This window comes from Anser brachyrhynchus (genome assembly GCF_964034855.1).
Source record: "Anser brachyrhynchus genome assembly, chromosome: Z".
NCBI lineage: Eukaryota > Metazoa > Chordata > Aves > Anseriformes > Anatidae > Anser > Anser brachyrhynchus.
In genome coordinates this window covers 77812779-77834708 of record NC_137697.1, presented here as the reverse complement: position 1 = coordinate 77834708, position 21930 = coordinate 77812779, and the positions used below count along the sequence as shown (strand labels likewise).

Genomic DNA, 21930 nt, shown 5'->3' with positions numbered 1-21930 from the left:
AAAGCATTCTTATTTTATACACTGAAGTAAACGCAGGTTTGCTTAAATTGTATGATAACACAGAGCTACACAGCTTAATTAAGAAAGTTCTGTTTATTAGCTTTAATTACTAAATTACTATTCCTTGAATGCATAAGCAGGTGCTGTTAAGATCATTGAAAGTATACTGAAGTGTTTATAATTAAATGCAAAATAATGCAAATATAGGCACAGGCCAAGATTTTGCTTAGGAAAAAAATGATAGCACAAAACAATTAGGCAGCAATATGAAGGCAATAAAGAACAGCTTCATACAGGCAGTTTGCTTCTGAAAATCAGATCAACTGTTTAGTTCCTAAGTACAGGCTTACAAGCAACCTTTATGCATCTGCATTTGGAACTCTTAGAAGCAATGTAAGCATGTATGTAGAGATGGCAACCTAATATTAATACAATACAGAATCTTTTCAAGTTTCATCTCAAACAATTAAATGGTTCAGGAAGTGAAGTGAAAATTATTACTGTAATACAGTTCAAACAAAACCTTTTCACCTGGAGCACTTTCAGGATTACTCTTAGTATAATGAACTGAAGAAAAGATGATGAGCAAGACCTCCTAAAATAGCATATAATACAGTAGCTAGGGCCGTCACCTAAGGGACTGTATATGCAGGCTCAACTCTTTATTCTTCTTGGTTTAGACCAGGGAATTGAATCTGTATCCAAACTAAATGCCCAAACCGCCAGACCATTAGCTACCAGCATGGAACTTTGTCGTTTTCCCTTGATGGAGTTGTTTCGCTTTGTAGAAATTGCTGTAAAAATCCATTCTGTAAATTTTAGGGTCAGAAATAGAATTGTATTCTAGCTGAAGGGGTAGAATGCCCATATCAGGTTCTGGAGACCCTGATTCAAGATCTCACTCCTATGAGTATTCAGTTATTTATACAAAGTGGAGCAGCTCCGATAGGATGTAAGAGGCTGAGAGAATTAGGTGGAAGAGGGACTTCAGCCTGTCTTTCCACATCCCAGGTGTCTCTCCTTGAATTTGTGCAGATAGTGTGAGCTTCATTAAAAATAGGACATTTCTCAGTGGAGAAAACCTGCCTTATTTAAGAAAGAAAAAAATAATAATAATAAAATCATGACCAGCTTGACTGCACAGAAGGACTTATGAACATTACTTCAACTTGGCTTTGAAACCATTACAAAACATTTTAATGCTTAGTGTGGTATAATGATAATGCATTTTTCAATATTATTTTTCATAATGTAGATTTTGTTTTTGGTAGTCGGGCACATGAAACAGACGATTTCTGTTCGAAGGTCCATGCTTTTCTTTGTAGGCTTCTTGGACTGTCAAGGGGTCACATTCTTAAAATTAGTTTGGAGATCTTTGTGCTACAGTGATTAATAACTGCATGTGAATAGAGAACAAAATGATGAGTTAGAAAACTTTGGTTCTCAATAATTTTCTTAAGAAAGTCGGGGGAAAAGGGATATAGATTCTTAGAAGCTGTGTTTGGAAACAGAGCTACAATGTGATAAAGACAGACAATTACAGATACTGTAGAACTCAGAACGGTCAACAGTCCTTCATGTATTTATCAGGAAGAATAACTATTTTAAGAGTAATTTTCACTAATTGCTATCAAAGAGAAACCAACTCTCCTGAGCTGTCAAGCTCACAAATCCTCTGTCTGCTTTGTTTCATGCCCAGTCATTAGTAGTAAAGATATAGCTCACATGTTTACAGTCATGATTTATTAACACATTTCTGAAACATTACCCTTTCTGGCTCTACAAAATGTACCGTACTAAAGGAGTCCTCAAAGTAATAGATTTATCATTGTTGATCAAGTCTCTGTGTCAAAGCATAAATCCACAGTATTCCAAAGACAGGAAAACTCCTGTATTGGGAATTGAGCTGTATACAACTTCCAATGTTCAAAACCCTAGCAAGCATGGACAGTGAGTTCCAATATATCTTCTGAAAAACCAACAGATTCTGTTTCTTCTGGAGCTGAGAAGCCCAGATGGTTGGGTTGCTTTAGGGCTATCTACAGATTTTGAGGAAATCTGTGCATGTAAGGTACTACATTTAAAAAAAAAAAAAAAAAAGGTACATTTGTAGAAGTATCTCTTAAATAAACCCCTCACTATGACTTTAAAATCTTTGCTATGGCATGGAGTAATTAATGAATGGAAAAAAAAGAGAGGGGAGGGGGAAAAAAACCAATGTTTTTGGAGGCTGAGAAAATATAGGTAGAAGACTTCTGGTATGTTTTGACAGCTGTATTACACTGTTGGTTTAAACTGAAAAAGCAATGAGTTCTATTTAAGAAAAAAAAATCCTTAAAAAAAATACACTAGGATGATTTTGTGATTGTTTAAGCAGTCCTGTCTACAGGTTGCAGCCAATTGTCAGTCCTACTCTTTCTCTTCCCTTTGTGTTTTCCCACTCTTAGGGCCTCCTTTGCACTAGTACTAGAAATCGTGTGGCTTGCTTATCTGGCTGAAACCTTCCTTTTTTCTGGCTGATTTCACAACATATGCTAGTGCCAACACAAGGGAGAAACAACTACAATCTATGCGGATTGGGAGGAAATTCATGCCTTTCAGGCCAGACCACAGTTGAATCAGTTTAAAGTGATGGTGAAATTATTGTTTTAGAAAGACCAACTTAGAAGTACAGCGTCATGTAATGTAGTTTACGCACTCCCTCACTTGAGTCTGATTTTTTTTTTATTAACTCAATATTACTGCAAAGTAAGAGGAACACTTGTATCCACCCATCTTAATGAAGACTCACCTTGAGTGAGCTCAATGTTATGGCAATCCTATTATTATGGACTTCATTTTAATAACAATAAACAGTTTAATCACAATAGACCTTCCAGCAAATAGATCTGTAAGTGTTTCATTATCTAGCTCTTTGTAAAATGGTTCTATTTAATCAAAACACTTTATTGGCATGCAATGATGATTTATTTACATAGTAGTTTAAGAAGTGAAAACAGAAAAGATTGTGGCCAAAATAATCATGTGTCTGTTACACTATAGTTTCTAAAATTGCCATGTAAATCACGAATGAGTTCTAGTCTTCAAACGCTTAAATAATTAAAAATAGTTTTGAAGAGTGGTAGAGTATTTATTTCCTGTGTTTAAACAACAGATTTTATAGTCATGTAGTGACTATGTAATGCTGCCTAAAAAACAAATATGTCTGCATACTTTATCATATAAAAGAGATGATATATATTAGAACAGATCATAGAAAACATTTGTTCTTCACTACCACATAGACCTAATATCTTAAATGAGAACTGTTAAACATCACTGATGATAAATTCAAAACAGTATCTGATTACAATATTGGATTATTCTGATTTGCTTCAGTTCGATATTCCTAGGAGTTATTTATTGTTGTAGGGTGATATTACTCTTGAAAAGGTCTCTATTTTGAGAGAGGTTTCTTATTTTCCCCTTTAGCATAAGGAAACACACAGTAAAGTTATGCCTGAAATTTGGGAAATTTCAGTTAGAAGGCTAGGTGGCATGTAATTCTTTTTTTTTTTTTTTCTCTCCTTAAAAGGAATATTTGCAAGAGCAGCTGTCTTGTAAGAATTACTCTGAAGAGAGTGTTACCTCCAATCAATGCCTGCCTTTGACACTGAAGGGCAGAGAAGAGCAGGCTGTCTTCAATCCTTTCCAGGTGTACAGCCAATCTTGTGCAAAAGTGTTCAATCAGGTTTGTGAAAATCTGAAACCTTGGTTATAGTATAATTTTTACTTGTCAATCTTATTATGATCATGATAATGACAGAGACTGAAATTATGAAAAAGGAATTAATTACATGAGTTCACTTTTGATGAAGTGCAAAGGAATATTATTACTCAGGATTTTAATGAGGGCACTCTCTACAATATCATGGTGTTCAAAAAGCCATTATTGTCCTTTTCTTTTATCAGAATTATTGCATATAAGAGCAATTTGCATTTAGTTAGACTTTCTGTGTTAGTTCAGTACAGTGAAGGAAAACCTATTAGTAACAATGACATGTATTACATCTATGTAATGGTAGATGAGGCTAGTCTTAGTCCTTTGAAAAATCATGGCAAATCTCCAAGTGCATATTTAGAGTCTTACCTGATGAGTCTTTCACAGAAATGTTGAACAGTAATGTAAACTTTGGAAATACAAAGAAGTGAGAGTAAGTGTTGGAGGGGGGAGAAGTGAAAGCATGCATTTCTGTGTCACTTTCCTGGTATCATAACAAATATATAGAATATACCTACTTGCATAAACCTATACCAGGGACCCACATGACTGATTCATTTCACAAAATGAATTGTATTTGATTGGACTTGGACACCTAAAAAATCTTACACCATGGTTTCTCAAGACTTCCTAATCCATCGTCTACAGTTTTGATTCTTCCCCTACAGTTTCAAACATTTAAAAAGGAATGGCATTAAAGTTGCATGAAATTCACTTTACAGACTTTTGATTGAAAGACACTATTTTTCAGTACGGCTTTGTTTTTAATTTGGATCATCTGCATTCTCAATTGTGAACACTTTGGTCTATTTCACCAGTTGTATTGCTGTAAAATATACCCGTTTTTCTTCTTTTTTTTTTCTACTTGTTTAATCAATACTTAATCATTGTCATGTTACAATCAAAGTGCTAATGTCCCGAAAAAGGAGATTAATATCAATTTCACGTGGCTTCTCATTCCAGAAAAACATGTTTTAAAGTGTCTTTTTTCCTTCCACTGGTCTCTTTATGTATATCCTCACTTGACAGAACCTAAGGGGGTACAGATTCAATTTGAAATGCAGAAGATAGTTCACATGCCTTAAATCATTGATAGTATAGTAGAATAAGACCTTCAAGTAGTGACAACTCAGGGCAGAATTCTTCTGCTATATGATGGGTTTGTAGTGCTCTATTAATCAACAGATGACAATGGATAGTTCATATTAAATCACTTTGTATTTTGTAAACTTTTGGCATAAAGTCTGTTATCAGAATATGGAAAAATATCATAGAATTAAGAAAAAAAAACGTAGATCACAAAAGGGGGGTTGGACCCAATGATCTTTCAAGGTCCCTTCCAACCCCTACAATTCTGTGATTCTGTGAAAGCTAAAAGTATCTTGTGCCACCACTGTTGTTCCTAATGACAGATATATTTCCTGAACTTAATAATATTTTTAGAGATTTCTCCCCTTCAATACAAATTACACTTTTATTTAGTGGAGTGGGACGTGCTATTTATTAAATAGTGGTCAGTGTAGTTTGGTGTCTGGTCTCTTGCAGACTATTGCTAATCTAGAATACTGTCAGAAGATGCCAGAGCACCGCCAAGGAACAATTATTCTTCTTACGGAATACATCTTTTTCTTACGTTCATTCTTAGTAGTTGGCAACTGCCATGAATCTGAAGAGTTTATAATCCAGTTTATAATTTTTTTCCAGAGTTTATAATTTTTTGCTTTTTCTTTAAATCTAATGTAGCCAGATGTCTTTTCAATACAGGAACTAGCGTTTGTTTCTTAATAAATTCCAAGTCAAAATAAGCCCATTGTGATCCCGGTTTCACATTGTTTTACTGATGAGTTAATTTTGTATTGTATTTAAAAACTTCTCTTTAAGAAGGGCTAAACGAATAGACAATACTGCTTATTGAGTCCTGCAAGCTGACCAGAGAATGTTTGTATTATGCTATGCTATATTATAACTGTAGACATGTTCTTAGCTTCCTCAGTAGAGGATTGTTTAAATGGAATTATTTCAAAAGCTTTCTGAAAGATAAGTTATAGCAAACATATCATATATATTGCTTTCTGATCAGTTTTTGCAATACATTAGGGTGGTTGATTTTTCTGTTCTGTTTTGCTTATTCATCCCCACTGTGCCATCTTTGGCAAGCTACCTAATTATAATTTCTATGAGTTTTACTGCTCCTGAAACAAAGGCCACAAAACTGCTATTTTGAGATCAACTCTATGATTTTTGTTAAAGATATGTAATGCTTTTTACCTTCTAACCCTCAGTTCAGTAGATGATTCTATGAAGTATGTCACTTCTGTTAACAATTCAGCTATTTCATTCTTACATTCCTGCAAAAATCTTGAATAATTACCATCTGGTCCTAGTAACTTGTTGCTCTTGATTTTATCAATTTGTCCTGACACCTCAGTCTCTGCCAGTGCTGCTGCTCTATTGTCTAATAAGATTAAGTCCAGGCTGTACAATGTCTCAACAGTATCAATGAAGAAAAATATTTAATAAATATATATATATATATATTTATTTTCCCTTTTCTGAAGTATGGAGGTGTTTTGTGTGTGTAGTTGTTGTTGTTGCTTTCTATTTCTTTTTTTTTTTTTTTTTCCACAGAATTGATCAGCCTGGTGGACTGAATTTTATCTGTTAGACTAATAAATTTTCCTAGTTGCCACTACTGGCAGTTCAGCTTCTCCTTTTTATCTTGCTTGATTTTACAAGTATTTCCTTTGTATTTACTAATTTCTAATTCATTGCAGAGTATTGAACAGTTGCTTTTCTCCTCTGTATTCTCCCACTCTTCTTTCAGTGGAATCTTTTCCTTATTTCTTGTTTATCAGATGTTCATTGATTCTTCTTCTTTGTTTATTTTCCACTTTTATTTTTTTATTCCTTCTTTAGCTTCTCCTAACCTCCCTTTCTGACTCTGTATTTCACCTTTCTTTTTATATGTTAATTTTAAGTGCATCCCAGAGATGACAATTAGTAAGAAAATGAAAAGAAGGAAGGGAATAACTAAAGGTGGAAGGAAAGGGAGGGACTACCTGGAAGGGATTGCACTGATTCTGCTCTCCCAGAACAACCAAGTGCTGTCAGCAAGAAGAAAAATATATACTGCATGACACACTTCAGTCTTCCTATTTAGCTATATTACCATTGTTATGACTAACTCCATCTTTTTTTTTTAACTGAGTGGTATTTTAGTGTTACAATAATATTTTTTTTAATGATCCCTTCCCAAGAATGTTGAATTGTAATCACTACTTGACCAGTCCTGACAATGAAAATTACTATTATGCAGCAGTTACTATTTTACAAACATAAGAATATGGTGCGTGGTCTTTTGTCTGCCCACCCTTATTTTATGTTGCTTTTACTTAGTAAATAAGCAGCATAGAGTTGTATTACTTCATATTGTCCAGACTTACTACTGTTTATAATAACCACTGGAGTGCCTTATAAAAAAATAAACAAGTAAATCATCACTCTAATTAAGATACAGGTTACATCTTGAATTCCAACTATGCTAAGATTTTCATGACAAACTTTTTGCTGATAGCAGAAAATAAAAATTTCTGTTACATAAAAAGTTGGCAATTATTTTGTTTTCCAAACAAAGAGTCAAGCTCTCAGACAAAGTGGTTGGGCAGAATGCCATTAACAGTTGGAAGAATAACGGTTCAAAAATTGATTTATCTTTTTATAAATAATGGTTACATTCCCAAATGGATTTATAAATTAATTGCTGTCGTATTAGAATAAAAACCTTCTCCTGTGGACATGATTGATATCGTCTGTCTAAGTCCTTGTTCTAGACCCCCCTCCTTCTTGCTTAGTATATCACAGCTGGAGCTTTAATTTACTGATGATATTAACACTGATTAATAACTAACAATAGCTTCTTGCCATGTATCAACAGTCAACCATTACTGAATGGAACTGGGATTGGTCAAATTTCCTGCCAAATTATTTGGGACTGAAGCAGATGACCTTCAGGGTGCTGCTGGCACACAGGTAAAGGGATTCTGGCAATTAACTGTACTTTCCACTTGTCTGCCTTACTTTAAAATGGTCAGTGAATATATAGTTTTCTGGTGAACTTTATAAAATAATTTATAGATTTATTTTTAAATATGCAGTTTTAAAATTAAGTTCCTGTCTTTGTGTATTTGATTCATACAAAGATGAATTCCTGTTTTGAAGACATAGTTATTTCTGGCTTAGACATGAATCTATGTTGATATTGCCCATAAACTGTGCTTTGAAAAGAAATGAGTAATTGTTAACTTTGCTAGAGCTATACAGCCAACGGAGATTTCAACACAGAACTTTGGGGATGTTTGTTCAAATTGTAATGAGTCTTAAATTCATCTGGGGGCATGAAAAGTATAGCTAGAAATATGAAATATTTCTTTAATAGGTTTTAACTAATGAAACTTATTTTAATAGTGTTTTACTTCTAAAATTTATATCTGTTTGCCATCTAAGGAGATATTAAATTGAGGTTATACTTGTTAAAGTCAGAAAGAGCAATTTTTAAAGTTCAGAAAATTACAGGTGGAAAAAACGAGTGTATTTTATAAAATACTTGTTACATAGCCTTGTAAGAACTGGAAAACATATGTTGTGAACCAAAAGGTTTAATGCTCCCTTCATAATTCTGAATCCTCATAAGGGTAATATCTATTATGGTTGTATCACTTGCCTTTTAAAGTGAATTGTTTTTCTATTTAGAAACTGGTGATGATTTCAAAAGTATATTACTTGCATGTCAAAAATACTTGTTTTTGTCACATTCTTAATTTATCGCTAGAAATTAATGTCCTACACACTTAACTGCGCCCTCATTTTATATATAAAATACTCTTGCAGTTTATTTCCATTCATCTTAATTTTGCTATGATAAATTTTTCTCTTACTTGAATTGTTATTTTCCAAAATTGTAATACAATTGCACAGAAAGTTATGCTGGCAAAAATGTGCTCTCCATTTTGCCAGTCAGTTCTTCTCTTGATGTCCTCTATTACCCAGAACCAAGGAGAATATGCGATTATGTGGAGATCTTGGTCTGTACCAGTAGTGCCATTTTTATGTTAAATGGCAGAGACAATTCAGCACTACTTTTTTTATTTGATAGTTCTCCTGATGATTCAGGATGACTCCTGTCCTTCATTTAAAAATGAACTAGTTTGTCCTTTTAAAAGAGAATTTAATAGACAGTCTTAGACTTAAGATGGTTCTGATACTTCCCTTTGTGTTGATGCCATCAACATGAGCCAAACGGAGTAGAGAGAACTGTTTTGCAGAGGGAACATTTTTCTGAGGTCACTTCTTCTTCAATGTCTTTAAACACATTTCATTTTCCTTTTGATCCCTGTACAAAGTTTAGAAAGAAGTCATGTGTATACCTTCTCTGTCCTTCTCTGTATTACGTTTTTATCACATCATCTATTGCTTCTCTTTTTTCCCTCCAATAACTGCCCTAATTTTTGTCATCCTTCCTAATTTGAAAATGTCTCCATTCACTGCCCTTCTACATGATATGAAAATTCTCATCTTGAAGTGACATTATGCAAGACATTAATGATTATCTAATGGATTTATTATTCAAACCGCTCCTCTCTATTTTACAGACCAACAGATCATCTAAACCCATTGTGAGCGTTAAGCAGAATTGCAAATCCTAATATCTCCCACAGTGACCAGCATCTCCAACCCAGCTTATCCTTATATGACTCAAATTTTAGCCTAGATAAAGTATTTCTGTTCATGTTTTCAGCTAGCTAGACCAATTCTTGCTGGTCTGGTGGTTACTCTAGCAAGCTTTACAATGACTCAGGTAGGCCCTATCTTTACGTAATGCTTCATGCTTCTTCCTAAAACTTCATAAATCTCAGCCTTACTTGTGCTTAGGTCTTAATCACGTACTCACTTAGCGTGATCCTTATTTTGACCTCCTGCTTACGTTGCCCTCCTCCATTGTGTTTTTACTATTTGCCTCCTAAGATGAGGTCAACAAAACCAAGGGCAGTAATTTAAGAGTACAAGCACTCATTTCTTTAACACACGCTAAAGCTTTCTCTTACCAGTTACTTCTGTGCAAATAAAAATATTTTTACCTGTTCTATTGAATATTTTACCTGTTCTATTCTACCTCTATAATGAGGTCTCTTTATTTTTATACTTAAAGAAAAATACTGTCTGATGTATATGAAGCAAAATAGGTATGTTCTGCTTTCACTTTTCTGGGGGGGAAAAAAAAAGTTTTAAAATGCTTAGGGGACTCATTTACAAGGGAAATGCTCCTCTAACCTAGTTAATGACTGAGTTAGGTGGGAGCGGGTTATGGGAGCATTGTCCCAGAGCCAGCAAGTGGTAGGCAAATTAATTGGTTGGTGGTTAGGGGAAAGTAAAAGACTGGTTAAAACAGAATGAATTGTTGTATACTGCTCACTGTTGGCTACACAAGAGTGCATGAATCTATTGCACCCATTCCTATGACCTTCAAAGTAAGTGTTCAGAAGATCTTAAATGACAGGTGTATATTGTTAATTACATCATCTTATTCCAAGGTTATCGAATATAGCAGGCTGTCAAGAATAGCTTATTTGAATTGAGCAATAAGCAGAAACAGAAAAAAATAATGTTCATACATATTTACAGTTCATACCTTTAGAAACTATTTAAAAATCTATCAGAAAGACATATATAGATTACTTCATTTCCTTCCTGGTTTTATTTGTTATTCTTTTTATATATATAGATTTCTATCTGCAAAACCAAAAAACATACTTTTCAATTACACTTAAAATAATACCTTTTAATAAGTTAGCCCATTACCAGTCAGGTAATTTGAAGTACTAGATTTACTCAAGTTTTCAAAAATGTCTCAAGTAGTTTCACAGAGATACATGTTGCTTTTCCAAATCTTCTTGGCACTCATCTAAGAATGTTCAGCTATTTTCATGATCAAACGGGAGATCCTTGCCTCTAACGTGTATCAAGACAAGAAGACTGTGTGCTTTTAGTTACTGTTTAATTGACGGCTATCACAACTTTTAATGACCCTTCTGCTCATAAAGGAAATAATATTGTTGCCTGGCTAAGTCATTATCTAGAAACTGTGCAGATTGTTGGTCAGACAGTTAAGACGATAGTTGATACAATCCCTCTGTAGATAATGCAACATTTGAACATACTTTAGTGACTGTGCTGGGTTGGCCTTGGCCAATAACTAGGCATCCATGCAGCCACTTGGTTACACCCTGCAGAAGGATGGGGCAAGAATCAAAGGGGCCACAGTGAGAAAAACTCTCCCATCTCCTCCACCCGAGCGGCACAGGGGAACAGGGAATGGGGGCTGCGGTCAGTCCCTGATGCTTCGTCTCCATCGCTCCTTCACGGTCCCTCTCTGCCCCTGCTCCACATGGGGTCCCTCCCATGGGATGCCGTCCTTCCCGAACTGAGCCTGCGGGGGCTGCCCACAGGCAGCAGCTCTTCAGGAACTGCTCCCACACGGCTCCGTACCACGGGGTCCATCCATCCCCCAGGAGCAAACTGCTCCAGCACGGGTCCCCCACGGGCGGCAGCTCCCCCCAGACCCCCTGCTCCTGCGTGGGCTCCTCTCCACGGGCTGCAGCTCCGGCCCGGGGCCTGCTCCTGCGGGGGCTCTCCATGGGCCGCAGCCTCCTCCAGGCCACATCCACCTGCTCCACCGGGGGCTCCTCCACGGGCTGCAGCGTGGAGATCTGCTCCATGTGGGACCCATGGGTGCAGGGGGACAGCCTGCTCCACCAGGGGCCTCTCCCTAGGCCGCAGGGGAACTGCTGCTGTGAGCCTGGAGCACCTCCTGCCTCCTGCTGCACTGACCTTGGGGGCTGCAGGGCTGCTTCTCACATTTCTGACTCCTCTCTCCCAGCTGCTGTACCATAGCAGGATTTTTTTTCCCTTCCTTAACTCTGCTCTCCCGGAGCCCAGCCAGCATCACTCATGGCCCAGCTCTGGGCAGCAGGGAGTCCCTTTTGGAGCAGCTGGAGCTGGCTCCTCTCTGACATGGGGCAGCTGCTGGGCTCTGCTCACAGAGGCTGCCCCTGCAGTTTCCTTCCCCTCTGGCCAAAACCTTGCCAGGTAAGCCTAAGACAAACGATGTCCAGAAATGTGTTCCTTTGAGAAACATTCTAACTGCCCAGCAACTTTTCAAAGTAGAGTAGAAAATCTGGAGTTGTTTCTATATTGACTTTAGGGAAACTATCATAAACTAATAAATTTGTTTTCTGCTAGAATTAGGTAAAATATGTGTGCTAAATATGCACAAACACCCACATTCTTATAACTTCAGAATTCTTCTTAACATAGAATCACAGAATCATCTATGTTGGAAGAGACCTCCAAGATCACCTAGTCCAACCTCTGTCCTAACACTAACAAGTCCTCCACTAAACCATATCACTAAGCTCTACATCTAAATGTCTTTTAAAGACCTCCAGGGATGGTGACTCAACCACTTCCGTGGGCAGCCCATTCCAATGCCTAACAACCCTTTCAGTAAAGTTCTTCCTAATATCCAACCTAAACCTCCCCTGGTGCAACTTTAGCCCATTCCCCCTCGTCCTGTCACCAGGCATGTGGGAGAACAGACCAACCCCCACCTCGCTACAGCCTCCTTTAAGGTACCTGTAGAGTGCGATAAGGTCACGGATGAGCCTCTTCTCCAGGCTGAACAACCCCAGCCCACTCAGCCGTCCCTATTAAGACTTGTTCTCCAGATCCCTCACCAGCTTTGTTGCCCTTCTCTGGACTCCCTTGAGCACCTCCATGTCCTTCTTGTAGTGAGGGGCCCAAAACTGAACACAGTACTCGAGGTGCGGCCTCACCAGAGCCGAGTACAGGGGGACAATCACTTCCCTAGCCCTGCTGGCCACACTGCTTCTTATGCAAGCCAGGATGCTGTTGGCCTTATTCTGTCTGATAAATTACTGGGCTGGCACTGTTTACGTGTGAAACTGTTGTTTAGGAGGGCAAAGACTATCCTTGGCACTAGGGTGCAATGCTAATGTAAAGAAAATCCTTTCATGCTGTCGAAGTTGATCTTGTACATAGTGTCTCTATTTTAAATCCTTTTGACTATACTTGGTAAGAACCATCTACTCACCTTTTATGAACTAATTTGTTAATATAGTTATGGCATTACCATTCAAGCACTAGTTAGGTGATTTTTTTATTATTTTTTTTACCGTTGGTTATGCTTAATAAAACTGAAATTAAGTAAAAAAAAAAAATCTTGTTTCGAATTTCGAGTGATTGCAGGGCAAAATCTGCATAACTCTTGTATATTCTAGTGGATACACAGACACCATCTGTTGAGAATGGTAGCCATATGGTGAACTATTTATAGAAAATGTTTATATTCATTGTGTTGTTGATTATCTAGATATCCAGAAAATGCTCTTTTAAAATCCAGTTTATCAACACATGGAAAAATGTATTATGTAGTTTTGAAATTGAAAAGAATGTCAGCAAACTGCATGCACTTTGTTGCTTGTGGAGGATTTTTATGCAAATGTACACAAGCCCAAGTCTGAGAAATGAAGATACCATACATATGAAAAGGTAGCAAGTTCTTTGACAATTTTCTTTGTAGTAGAAACAAATAGTGGAAGAGGAGTTACGGGCATGATGCCAAGATAGAGGCCATATCTGCATGGCAGAGCATGCCAGTGTTATGTCTAGTGTGCTTTTGCATGTATTAGTCAAGCCTTCTTCTAAACTGCAGATGCTCCTAGACCTTTTGTATCCACACTGCCAGATATTGGAAATCAATATTGTTGTTAAAGCTACATGTCAACTATTAATGATGTGTTGGTGGAGAACTGTGATGCCATTAATACTGTAGTAATTACCACCTGCTTGGTGAGACTATAATGGATGCCCTTATGATGTATATGTGAACAGGTTTTCTAATATACATGGGAGGCTAGCAAATATGGTATCCCACTGTTACCAAATCAAAAGAAACAGGTGAAAGGTGTTAATTCATCACTGCACATCTCTTGGTTGGGCACAGAGTAAGGTTTAGATCCTGGTGCTGGATCGAAAAAGGAGTAAAAAAAGAGTTCCTTGGATTTTTGGACAGGCAAGGACTCTTTTCCATAAATAAGCTGGTCAATGAGAAGTTGTATGTCAGATCCATCAACATAAGAATTATCCTTCTTCTGCTTATCTTCTTCTGATACGGCTAATGAAACTACACTCTGATCTCAAAGGATCTGTCAAAAACAGCTTAGTTTCCTGCCTGGCAGATTTAAAGTATTGGTGACAGAATGTATATTGCTAAGCAAAAGGAAAGATGATACTCTGTAAATATTATCTGAATGCCACTTCAGCCATTGTTATGGATACAACTTTAGCACAAATTGCACAGGAAAGTGAGGTGAAAGGTGAGACTTCCCATATGTAGTATGTTTCAGACTTTTCTGGTTGTTAGCAGTCTATCTCTCCTGCAGACATGTTGATGAATCCTATGAATAAAATAATATCCTCCAACAACTGATGCTAAAAAGGAAAGGACTGATGTATCCCAGTTAATGTGAGCTCCTTTTTAATACTTGGAAATTCTTTATGATGAGGCTTTACATGGGATGTGGAAGTATGTACTTAGCAGCTCTTCCTGAAGTAACAGCTATAAAATTGCTTCAATAAGGTTTTGTTCTAACGTGGTGCTTTCAATTGCTCAAAATCTGCCTATAGGAGGAAAAAAAAAAAAAAAAGATATTGGCTATGTTTGCATTAAGAAGTATAGAAAGCATTGCATTCTGGCTATTTTGGCCTGTGACCGAAAAAGCATTTTGCTAATGTTGTCCCACTGTATCTTGCTTTCCCCATCAAAATTAGGTAGCCTTTGTCCATGTTTGTATGTTCTTTGATATGTTTTGATGGAAAAAATAAGTAAATGTAACGCATTAATGCTAATAATGCATATATTCATTTAGTGTTAGAATTCATGTTTCATCAGTTTCTTTTAAAGTGTACATCTTTATAACTAGATATTTTTGTATACTGCAATCACAAATGATTATTTGGAAGTGTGACACTTTGACATTTTATGCCACTATCTAATTAACCTGGTGACTGGCATCCCATGACCTGGCTGACTTTTCTTAAAAATAGATGTATCCTTTCATCTGCAAACAATTTGCCTTCCTTTCAACTCTGTCTTGCATCCTGTTGCTAAGTAAGGATTCTTAAGTGGAGAAAATCATGTTTGAGGTCTTATCTGTTCTTCTTTCTCTTTCTGAGTCTTTCTGATCCAAGTTTTCATTCTTAGCAATCGTTAAGTGTCTACAAAAGCTCTAAATGCATATTAATGCACTCTGAGTACTGATTACCCTAACTATACATGGTAATAAGCTAGTCATTTCATCTATAGGCTTTCTCACTATACCCACAAAGGAAGAGGCTACAAGACACAAGCCAACAAAATAAAAGTCTGTTTTGCCCACCGCCCCATTGTTTCTTTCTTCTGTTTCTGTTAGATCAGGGATTTTCAACAAGGTGCTAGTAATACAGAATAATTTGGTTTCCATACAGGGAATCTAAATTTCTTTGCAAGCTGTAATGAGTTGAGACATGTAAATCCCCTGAAAGGTAGATGGGGAAGTAGTAATATCAAAGTTAAACAGATGGAAAATCTAGTTCTGCAGTTACTTTTAAGTTTTCTTCAACATTGTAAAATAAGTCTGTAGCAAATCCAAGAGTAGAAACTTGTAGTAGAAACTCTTGTAAGTAAATTTTAAGATGCAAAAGCTAAAAAAGCAACAGTCCCAGTTGGCAACAAAGGACAGGTGTCTCACCTTTACTTATCTAAGCAATTTCTTGTAAATATAATTTGAATTACCTTGCAGTCTTCTTAGGAAGTGGTGGGCTGGTTAGTATGCTGAAAGAGTTGGGGAACAAATGTTGCTTTCTCTTGACCTTGAGACATTTGCTGTCCATAATAAAAATCAACTAGCAAGGACTGGTAGGTGCTACTGTGATGACAGACTTTTCATAGTTATAACTCCTCCTTCTCTATATTCTACCCTTTCTCCCAGAGCAACAGCTTTCCCACAGTTTTTTGGCTTTCTCACATGGCCTTGCTGGATGCACTTCCATTATCCTGCCTGGATTACCCTGGTTAAACAGCTAACTGCTTAAGAAAGGATGAGAAGTCCCAAAGATCTAATTGCCTCTCCTCCAGGACCAGTTGACAAAGTAAATCTTCCCCAGAAAGTTTTCTGATCATGACGCAATTAAATATGGGAGAGTTAGGCAATTTCACATGTTCCATTAATAGGCACTGTGACTTATATAGTCACCTTAAAACCTGCATAGGCACTGTGATTTGGGGCTTTCTGAACTAACATGCTGACTGATGATCTGGCCCAGAAAAACTGGTGGCGGTTGTTGTTGGTGATGTGGTTTGTTTGTTTTTCCACTATAAACATCTTTCTGGGATCTAACAAAAAAATTAGTCTTTGTAAAGATTGGGAAACCATTATGCATCCTGCATCATGTAGCAAAGAGGGAATTCAGAATTGTCATTCTAATAGTTGACACTGGAAAATGTCATTGAAGAAAGCTTTTTTATGTTAGTCTTTAGATTGACAGGTTATGACAAAACTGCATTCATGTTGCTTGAATACATCTTTTGTCTAGTTTTACATGCTTTTTGACTTGTCTAGAAAATGACATATTGAGGTTTTCATTAGTCTTAACCAGGTGTGATTTTCTTTATAGAAGATACCTTGGTAGGACTACAGTGGAAGGCGAATAAACCAGTGAAGCTTAGAAAGGCCATGGCCCTTCTTCGGATGGTAGTGATGAGTTGAAAGACTCATTAATCAACAACCAAGTCACAGGTGTGATGGCTTTCCTGCAAAGTGCCAACAGACTGTGAAAGTCACATCCAACACATGAAACTGTTAAACTAGACACATCTATAAACATTCTTAAACTTTTTTCTTCCCCTTTTAGTTGAAAAATACAACCCTGCAATGTTTTAATTATTGACTTTTAAAAATTAAAAAATAAATAAATCTCTTTTGCAAGGGACAATTTTTGTTTAAAACAAAAGGAAAAACAGGCACTGTTTTAGTTGTTGCCCATTTTAATATAATAAGTTCATTTAAGCACACAGTTTTGATTTGCAATGATAAGTTTATATGGTTGTTGTGTGTGTTAAATGTGAACAAAAGCTTCAACAGGAAAAATTAATACAGAGACTTTATGCATATAAATGAAAGACCATTTTCTTCATGATTTTCCAGTCCATTCTTCTAGTACAAAAAGTATCTGGAACAAAAACTAGTTATTCTGTAGTGCTGTACTGTAGACTGAAAGTCCTAAAGTCCTAAAATGTTTAGAGGATAGGATTTAGAATCTCTTATTTAACCAACTAGGCCTGGATTTTTCACCTGCACTAATGGGAGAAAAACATAATAAGAAGCTAAACAATGAAATATCTGTACACTTTTTCCACATCATTCTTCCTTAAACTCTGTGGATCCCCTGGAATTAAGGAAAGTCTAGTAAGAGGTCTTATAGCGCCCCATTAATTTTTCTCCCCCAGATTATCCTTAAATTGAAATATTCCCTGTAGATAAAAATTAATTTTACTCTGTCAAAGAGCAATGAATATGAATTTGCTTGGATTTGCTAATTCTGTGGTCTCCCTAACTCTCATTTTTTTCCAAATATGGATGCTCAGGATACTAAAAATATTTCTTTACAATCTGAAGCAGATGAGAAGGTGTCCCAGCTTTAAAAAAGAAAAAAAAAATCTGGTCTTGAATTTCATACGTGAAATTAACTTTACTTTGCAGTCCATGTTCTCCGCTTCTTATGTCTGGATCACCAGTTGTAAAGTTATTTTGGTCTAATTCCATTTAAATCAATGGAACTGAATAAAGTGTAATGCTTGCAGGTTCAGCAACAGCACAATGCACACAAAAGACAAAACAATGGTGCTGCATATATTGATGAAGTAATAAGGTATTATAATAGTGATATATCAAAATCATATCTGCTTTGTCTTTACAAGGCTCTGTAAACAGATCTTAGACTGTATCTGTCTTTAAGGTATATCTGTAACAGATCTTATTTGATTACTCAACACAGTGCTACTCTATGTTATTGGAGAACTTGTTAAACTACGTAATGCTGTCATGTCACGTCACCCATTTTAGAAAGAGCTGTTGTAATTTCATTCTAATGGTAGTATATTTTAAAACAGATTTTGCTGTTGGGACCAGGGAAAATTTTATTTTGTTCCAAATTTGACCAAAGATTATTGCCTGTATTTGTGCCTGTTAACTTCTCGTTGTTGCTTTAACTCAGTAATTAAACACTCCCTCAAAAAACACCCTTCAGAATAATACAGAAATAGTTCCTTTAACTATATTAATAAAGATAGTGACAGCTGATTTTAAATGCAACCAAACTCTTCCCACTAAAGTGTTAATGAAATTATCAATAAAAAAGTATAATGATTTCGCTTGGGATAATTACATGGGTAATTTAACAGCACATTTGGATAAAAACTGAAAGCATTTGTATGATATATAGTTAAACCTCAGTAAATGGTATATAGAAAATCAAAAGCTTTCTTATTGTCTTTCAAGTACAAAAGAAATCTTTAAAATGTTAAGTAGTAGCACCGCTTTAAAAGTAAGTTTTCTTTCATTTCCCTCATGTTTTCAACATCACATTATTTATTGTTTCATATGGAATGACTGTCAGATCATTCTATAGAAATAGCATTTAATGTACTTAGTCTCAGAATAAGATGCATAAAGCCAATTGGCTGTTCTGTTGCATAGCTCATGGTGGATAAATGAGTGTTGCGTAAAAAAAATTGGATGCAGTATTTTCAGAATTTTAGCAATAAACAGGAACAGCATTTGAATGCTAAATATATGACTTTGGAAAAAGAAATATGTGGCAATACTGTGTTTGAAAAGAAAGAAGCCACAATTTCTAATGTGAGATGACTTTTTTTTTCTCATTAATATAGAAATACAATATTCAAGATCTTTCTTGATCTTGGTTTTCAGATGATGTGACTGCCCCATATACGGAGGTCAAGCTAATCTTGTAGATGTTCTTTAGTTCCTATTTCTTTGTGAGAAAAGGAATTCTTCTCTGGGGTGTCTCTGCTGCACCTACTGCAATCCACAGATGGAAAGTAGTTCTCTAGTAGGCCAGACCCAGTTTATTTACTGCTTTTATGAGGTCATAGACAGCACCTTAAGCTCATCTGGAGACCAAGGGGCTTTTGTGGTAATCACAGATTGTCTGATAAGCATACACTCAGTTCATTAGGTGAACTGATGCTTGCTCAAGTGTCAATTTTCTAGTTGTTTTGTATTATAGCCACGAGCTGGAATGTGTTCATAAGCTCGCTTTTTCCACAACACCGATGGGGTTTCAGAGAAACAAGCAGAAGCTCCCTATACGGAATAAGTCATAAATATGACTCAGACTAAGAACAGGCTCATTATTTTTAGACCCAGTCCCATCTACACACAAAATTAGTTGAAGCATCAACCTACATTAAACAAAGACAAGCAAAAGATGCAAGATCATACATCTTTCAAATATAAATAGCCAGTGCCAACAGCAAATCTGTCTCTCTTGCTGATCGCCTCCAAAAAATTCCATGTTTGCACTGAAGATTATCAATAACAGAATGACATTGTATGGGACCCCAAACTTGAGACCTCTCTAGGAAAAGGAGTAATTACAACTGCTGTCAGACACCAAAAAATTAAAAACACTCTTGAAAATGGAAGTAGTAGACTTATAAAGAAAAGTTATGTTCACTTTTGCCAATGTCTGCAAACAGCTTAACAGTATACCAAGTACTTAATATAGGTGACAGATGCAGCAGTAATTCCCCTGGACATTTGTTCCTATGTGTCACAAACAGATCGTTGACCTATTTCTGTGTAAACTTTCAAACCCAAATTGTCATGGATCAAGGTGACCTGTGACATTAAGACTTCTTGAAATTTGGCTCAAAGATCATTCTCCAATACTGTGCCCAAACCAGAATGACTTAATACTAACCAGTCTCAGCCAGCTTCAGGCCATAACTTTCTGAACAAGAAAAAATCAATGACAGTCAGTTGGTAAAGGGTACCTATTCCTTTTTTCTTACCAACCACAAAAAGCAGTGGGTCTGGAACAAGATTTGTGTGACTATTTTCATAGTTCTAATGTCTTCACTGTTGTTAAATATTTCTAACAGAAAATTAACAGATTATGAGGTGCTTATTCCCTCAAGACAATGCCTTAATTTATTTTGCAGCAGTGTAAAGGAATTGCTCTAATGCTTTTAGAAATATAAACATTGTCAAATTGTTGTTTACTTTATTGATTCTTAGTTCAGTGATGACTGAGTTACTTTCGCGGAAACTATTCTCCTTATACCATGATCTTTTAAGTCTTTCATCAATTTAATTCTATTTGCAAGTGGTTTCCAAGCCTTATTTAAAAATAAAATAAATAAATAAATAAATTTCTTATTCTTTAAAAAACAAAACAAACAAAAAACAACAAAATCTATTAGTCTCTTTATCTCTAAAAATTATGTTAGGCTCATAGAATCATAGAATACTGTGAGCTGGATATTCTGTAATACTTTATGGTAACAAGGGTTATCAAGTCCAACTCCTGGCTTCTCACAGCACCACCCAAAAAATCAAACCCTACGTCTGAGAGCATTGTCCAAACTTTTCTAAAACTCTGGCAGGCTCGGTGCCATGACCACGTCCCTGGGGAGCCTGTCCCAGTGCCCGACCACCTCTGGGTGCAGAACCTTTCCCTAACCCCCAGCCTGACCCTCCCCTGTCCCAGCTCCATGCCGTCCCCTCGGGTCCTGTCGCTGTCCCCAGAGAGCAGAGCTCAGCGCCTGCCCCTCCGCTCCCCTCGTGAGGGAGCTGCAGGCCACCATGAAGCCTCCCCTTGGCCTGCTCTGCTCGGGGCTGAACAAACCCAGGGACCTCAGCCACACCTCATACGTCTTGCCCTCCAAACCCTTCACCATCATTGTTGCCCTTCTTTGGACGCTCTCGAATACTTTTATGTCCTTCTTATCTTGTGGCAACCAAAACTGCACACAGTACTTGGGGTAAGGCCACACTAGTGCAGAGCAGAGTGGGACAGTTCATTCCCTCAACCAGCTGGCAGTGCTGTGCCTGATGCACCCCAGGATATGGTTGACCCTTTTGGCTGGGCACACTGTTAACTCATGTTCAACTGCCGTCAACCCGAACTGCAAAATCTCTTTCTGCAGGGCTGCTCTCCAGCATCTCATGCCCGAGTCTGTGCATGTATCTGGGATTGCTCCATCCCAGGTGAAAAAGCCAGCCCTTGCCCTTATTAAACTTCATATTGTTGGTGACTGTCCAGCACCTTAATTTGTAACAATCTCTCTACAAGGCCTCTCTACTCTCAGGGGAATCAACAGGTCATCCTAACTTAGTATGATCCTCAAACTTAGTGTGCATTTGAGTCCTGCATCCAAGTCATTTAGAAAAATGTTGCAGTGAACTGGCCCCCAAAACAGAGTCCTGGAGAACCCTGCTAGTGACTGACCACCAGCCCGATGTAACTCCATTTGCTATAAACCTTTGAGACTGAACCATCAGCCAACTTCTCACCCATTCTATTGGGTACTTGTCTGGCTGTATGTTGGACGTTTTGTCCAGAAGGATACTGTGAGGCGAGTACTGAAAGCTTTGCTGAAATCCAAAGAGATCACATCTACTGTATTCCCTTGGTCAACTAGATATGTAATCTTGTCATAAAAGGTAATTAAGCTAGTTAAGCAGGATTTTCCCTTCAGGAATCCCGGCTGGCTATGACCAATGACTATGTTGTCAAGTCCAGCCTTTCAAGGGAAAAGAGAGCCTGGATGAAATTATCTACCAACCTGTGCAGTTGCGTCTTGAAAACCTCTAGTGGGATTTGACCACATCTCTGGTGAGGTTGTTGCAGTGACTGATCTCTGTGTTAAAAATTTCTTATGTATATGAAGATGAAACCTTACCTGGTGCAACCTTTTACCCCTTGTCTTCTCCATGTGGCTGCTTGTGAAGAGAGAACCTCTGTCCTCT

General features: G+C 37.0%; 1 protein-coding gene across 27 annotated transcripts in view; it reads left to right on the top strand.

Annotated features, from left to right (window-relative positions):
• KIAA0825 overlaps positions 1-21930 on the top strand; it is a 256762-nt gene that overhangs the window by 131204 nt on the left and 103628 nt on the right. For 22 of the 27 annotated variants that reach the window (XM_080572674.1, XM_080572661.1, XM_080572660.1 and 19 more), the window contains 2 exons: positions 3575-3730; positions 7695-7789. In XM_080572674.1, coding sequence (XP_080428800.1) covers positions 3575-3730; positions 7695-7789 — 251 coding nt within the window. The other 5 variants (XM_080572663.1, XM_080572667.1, XM_080572662.1 and 2 more) reach the window with 5 other exon arrangements.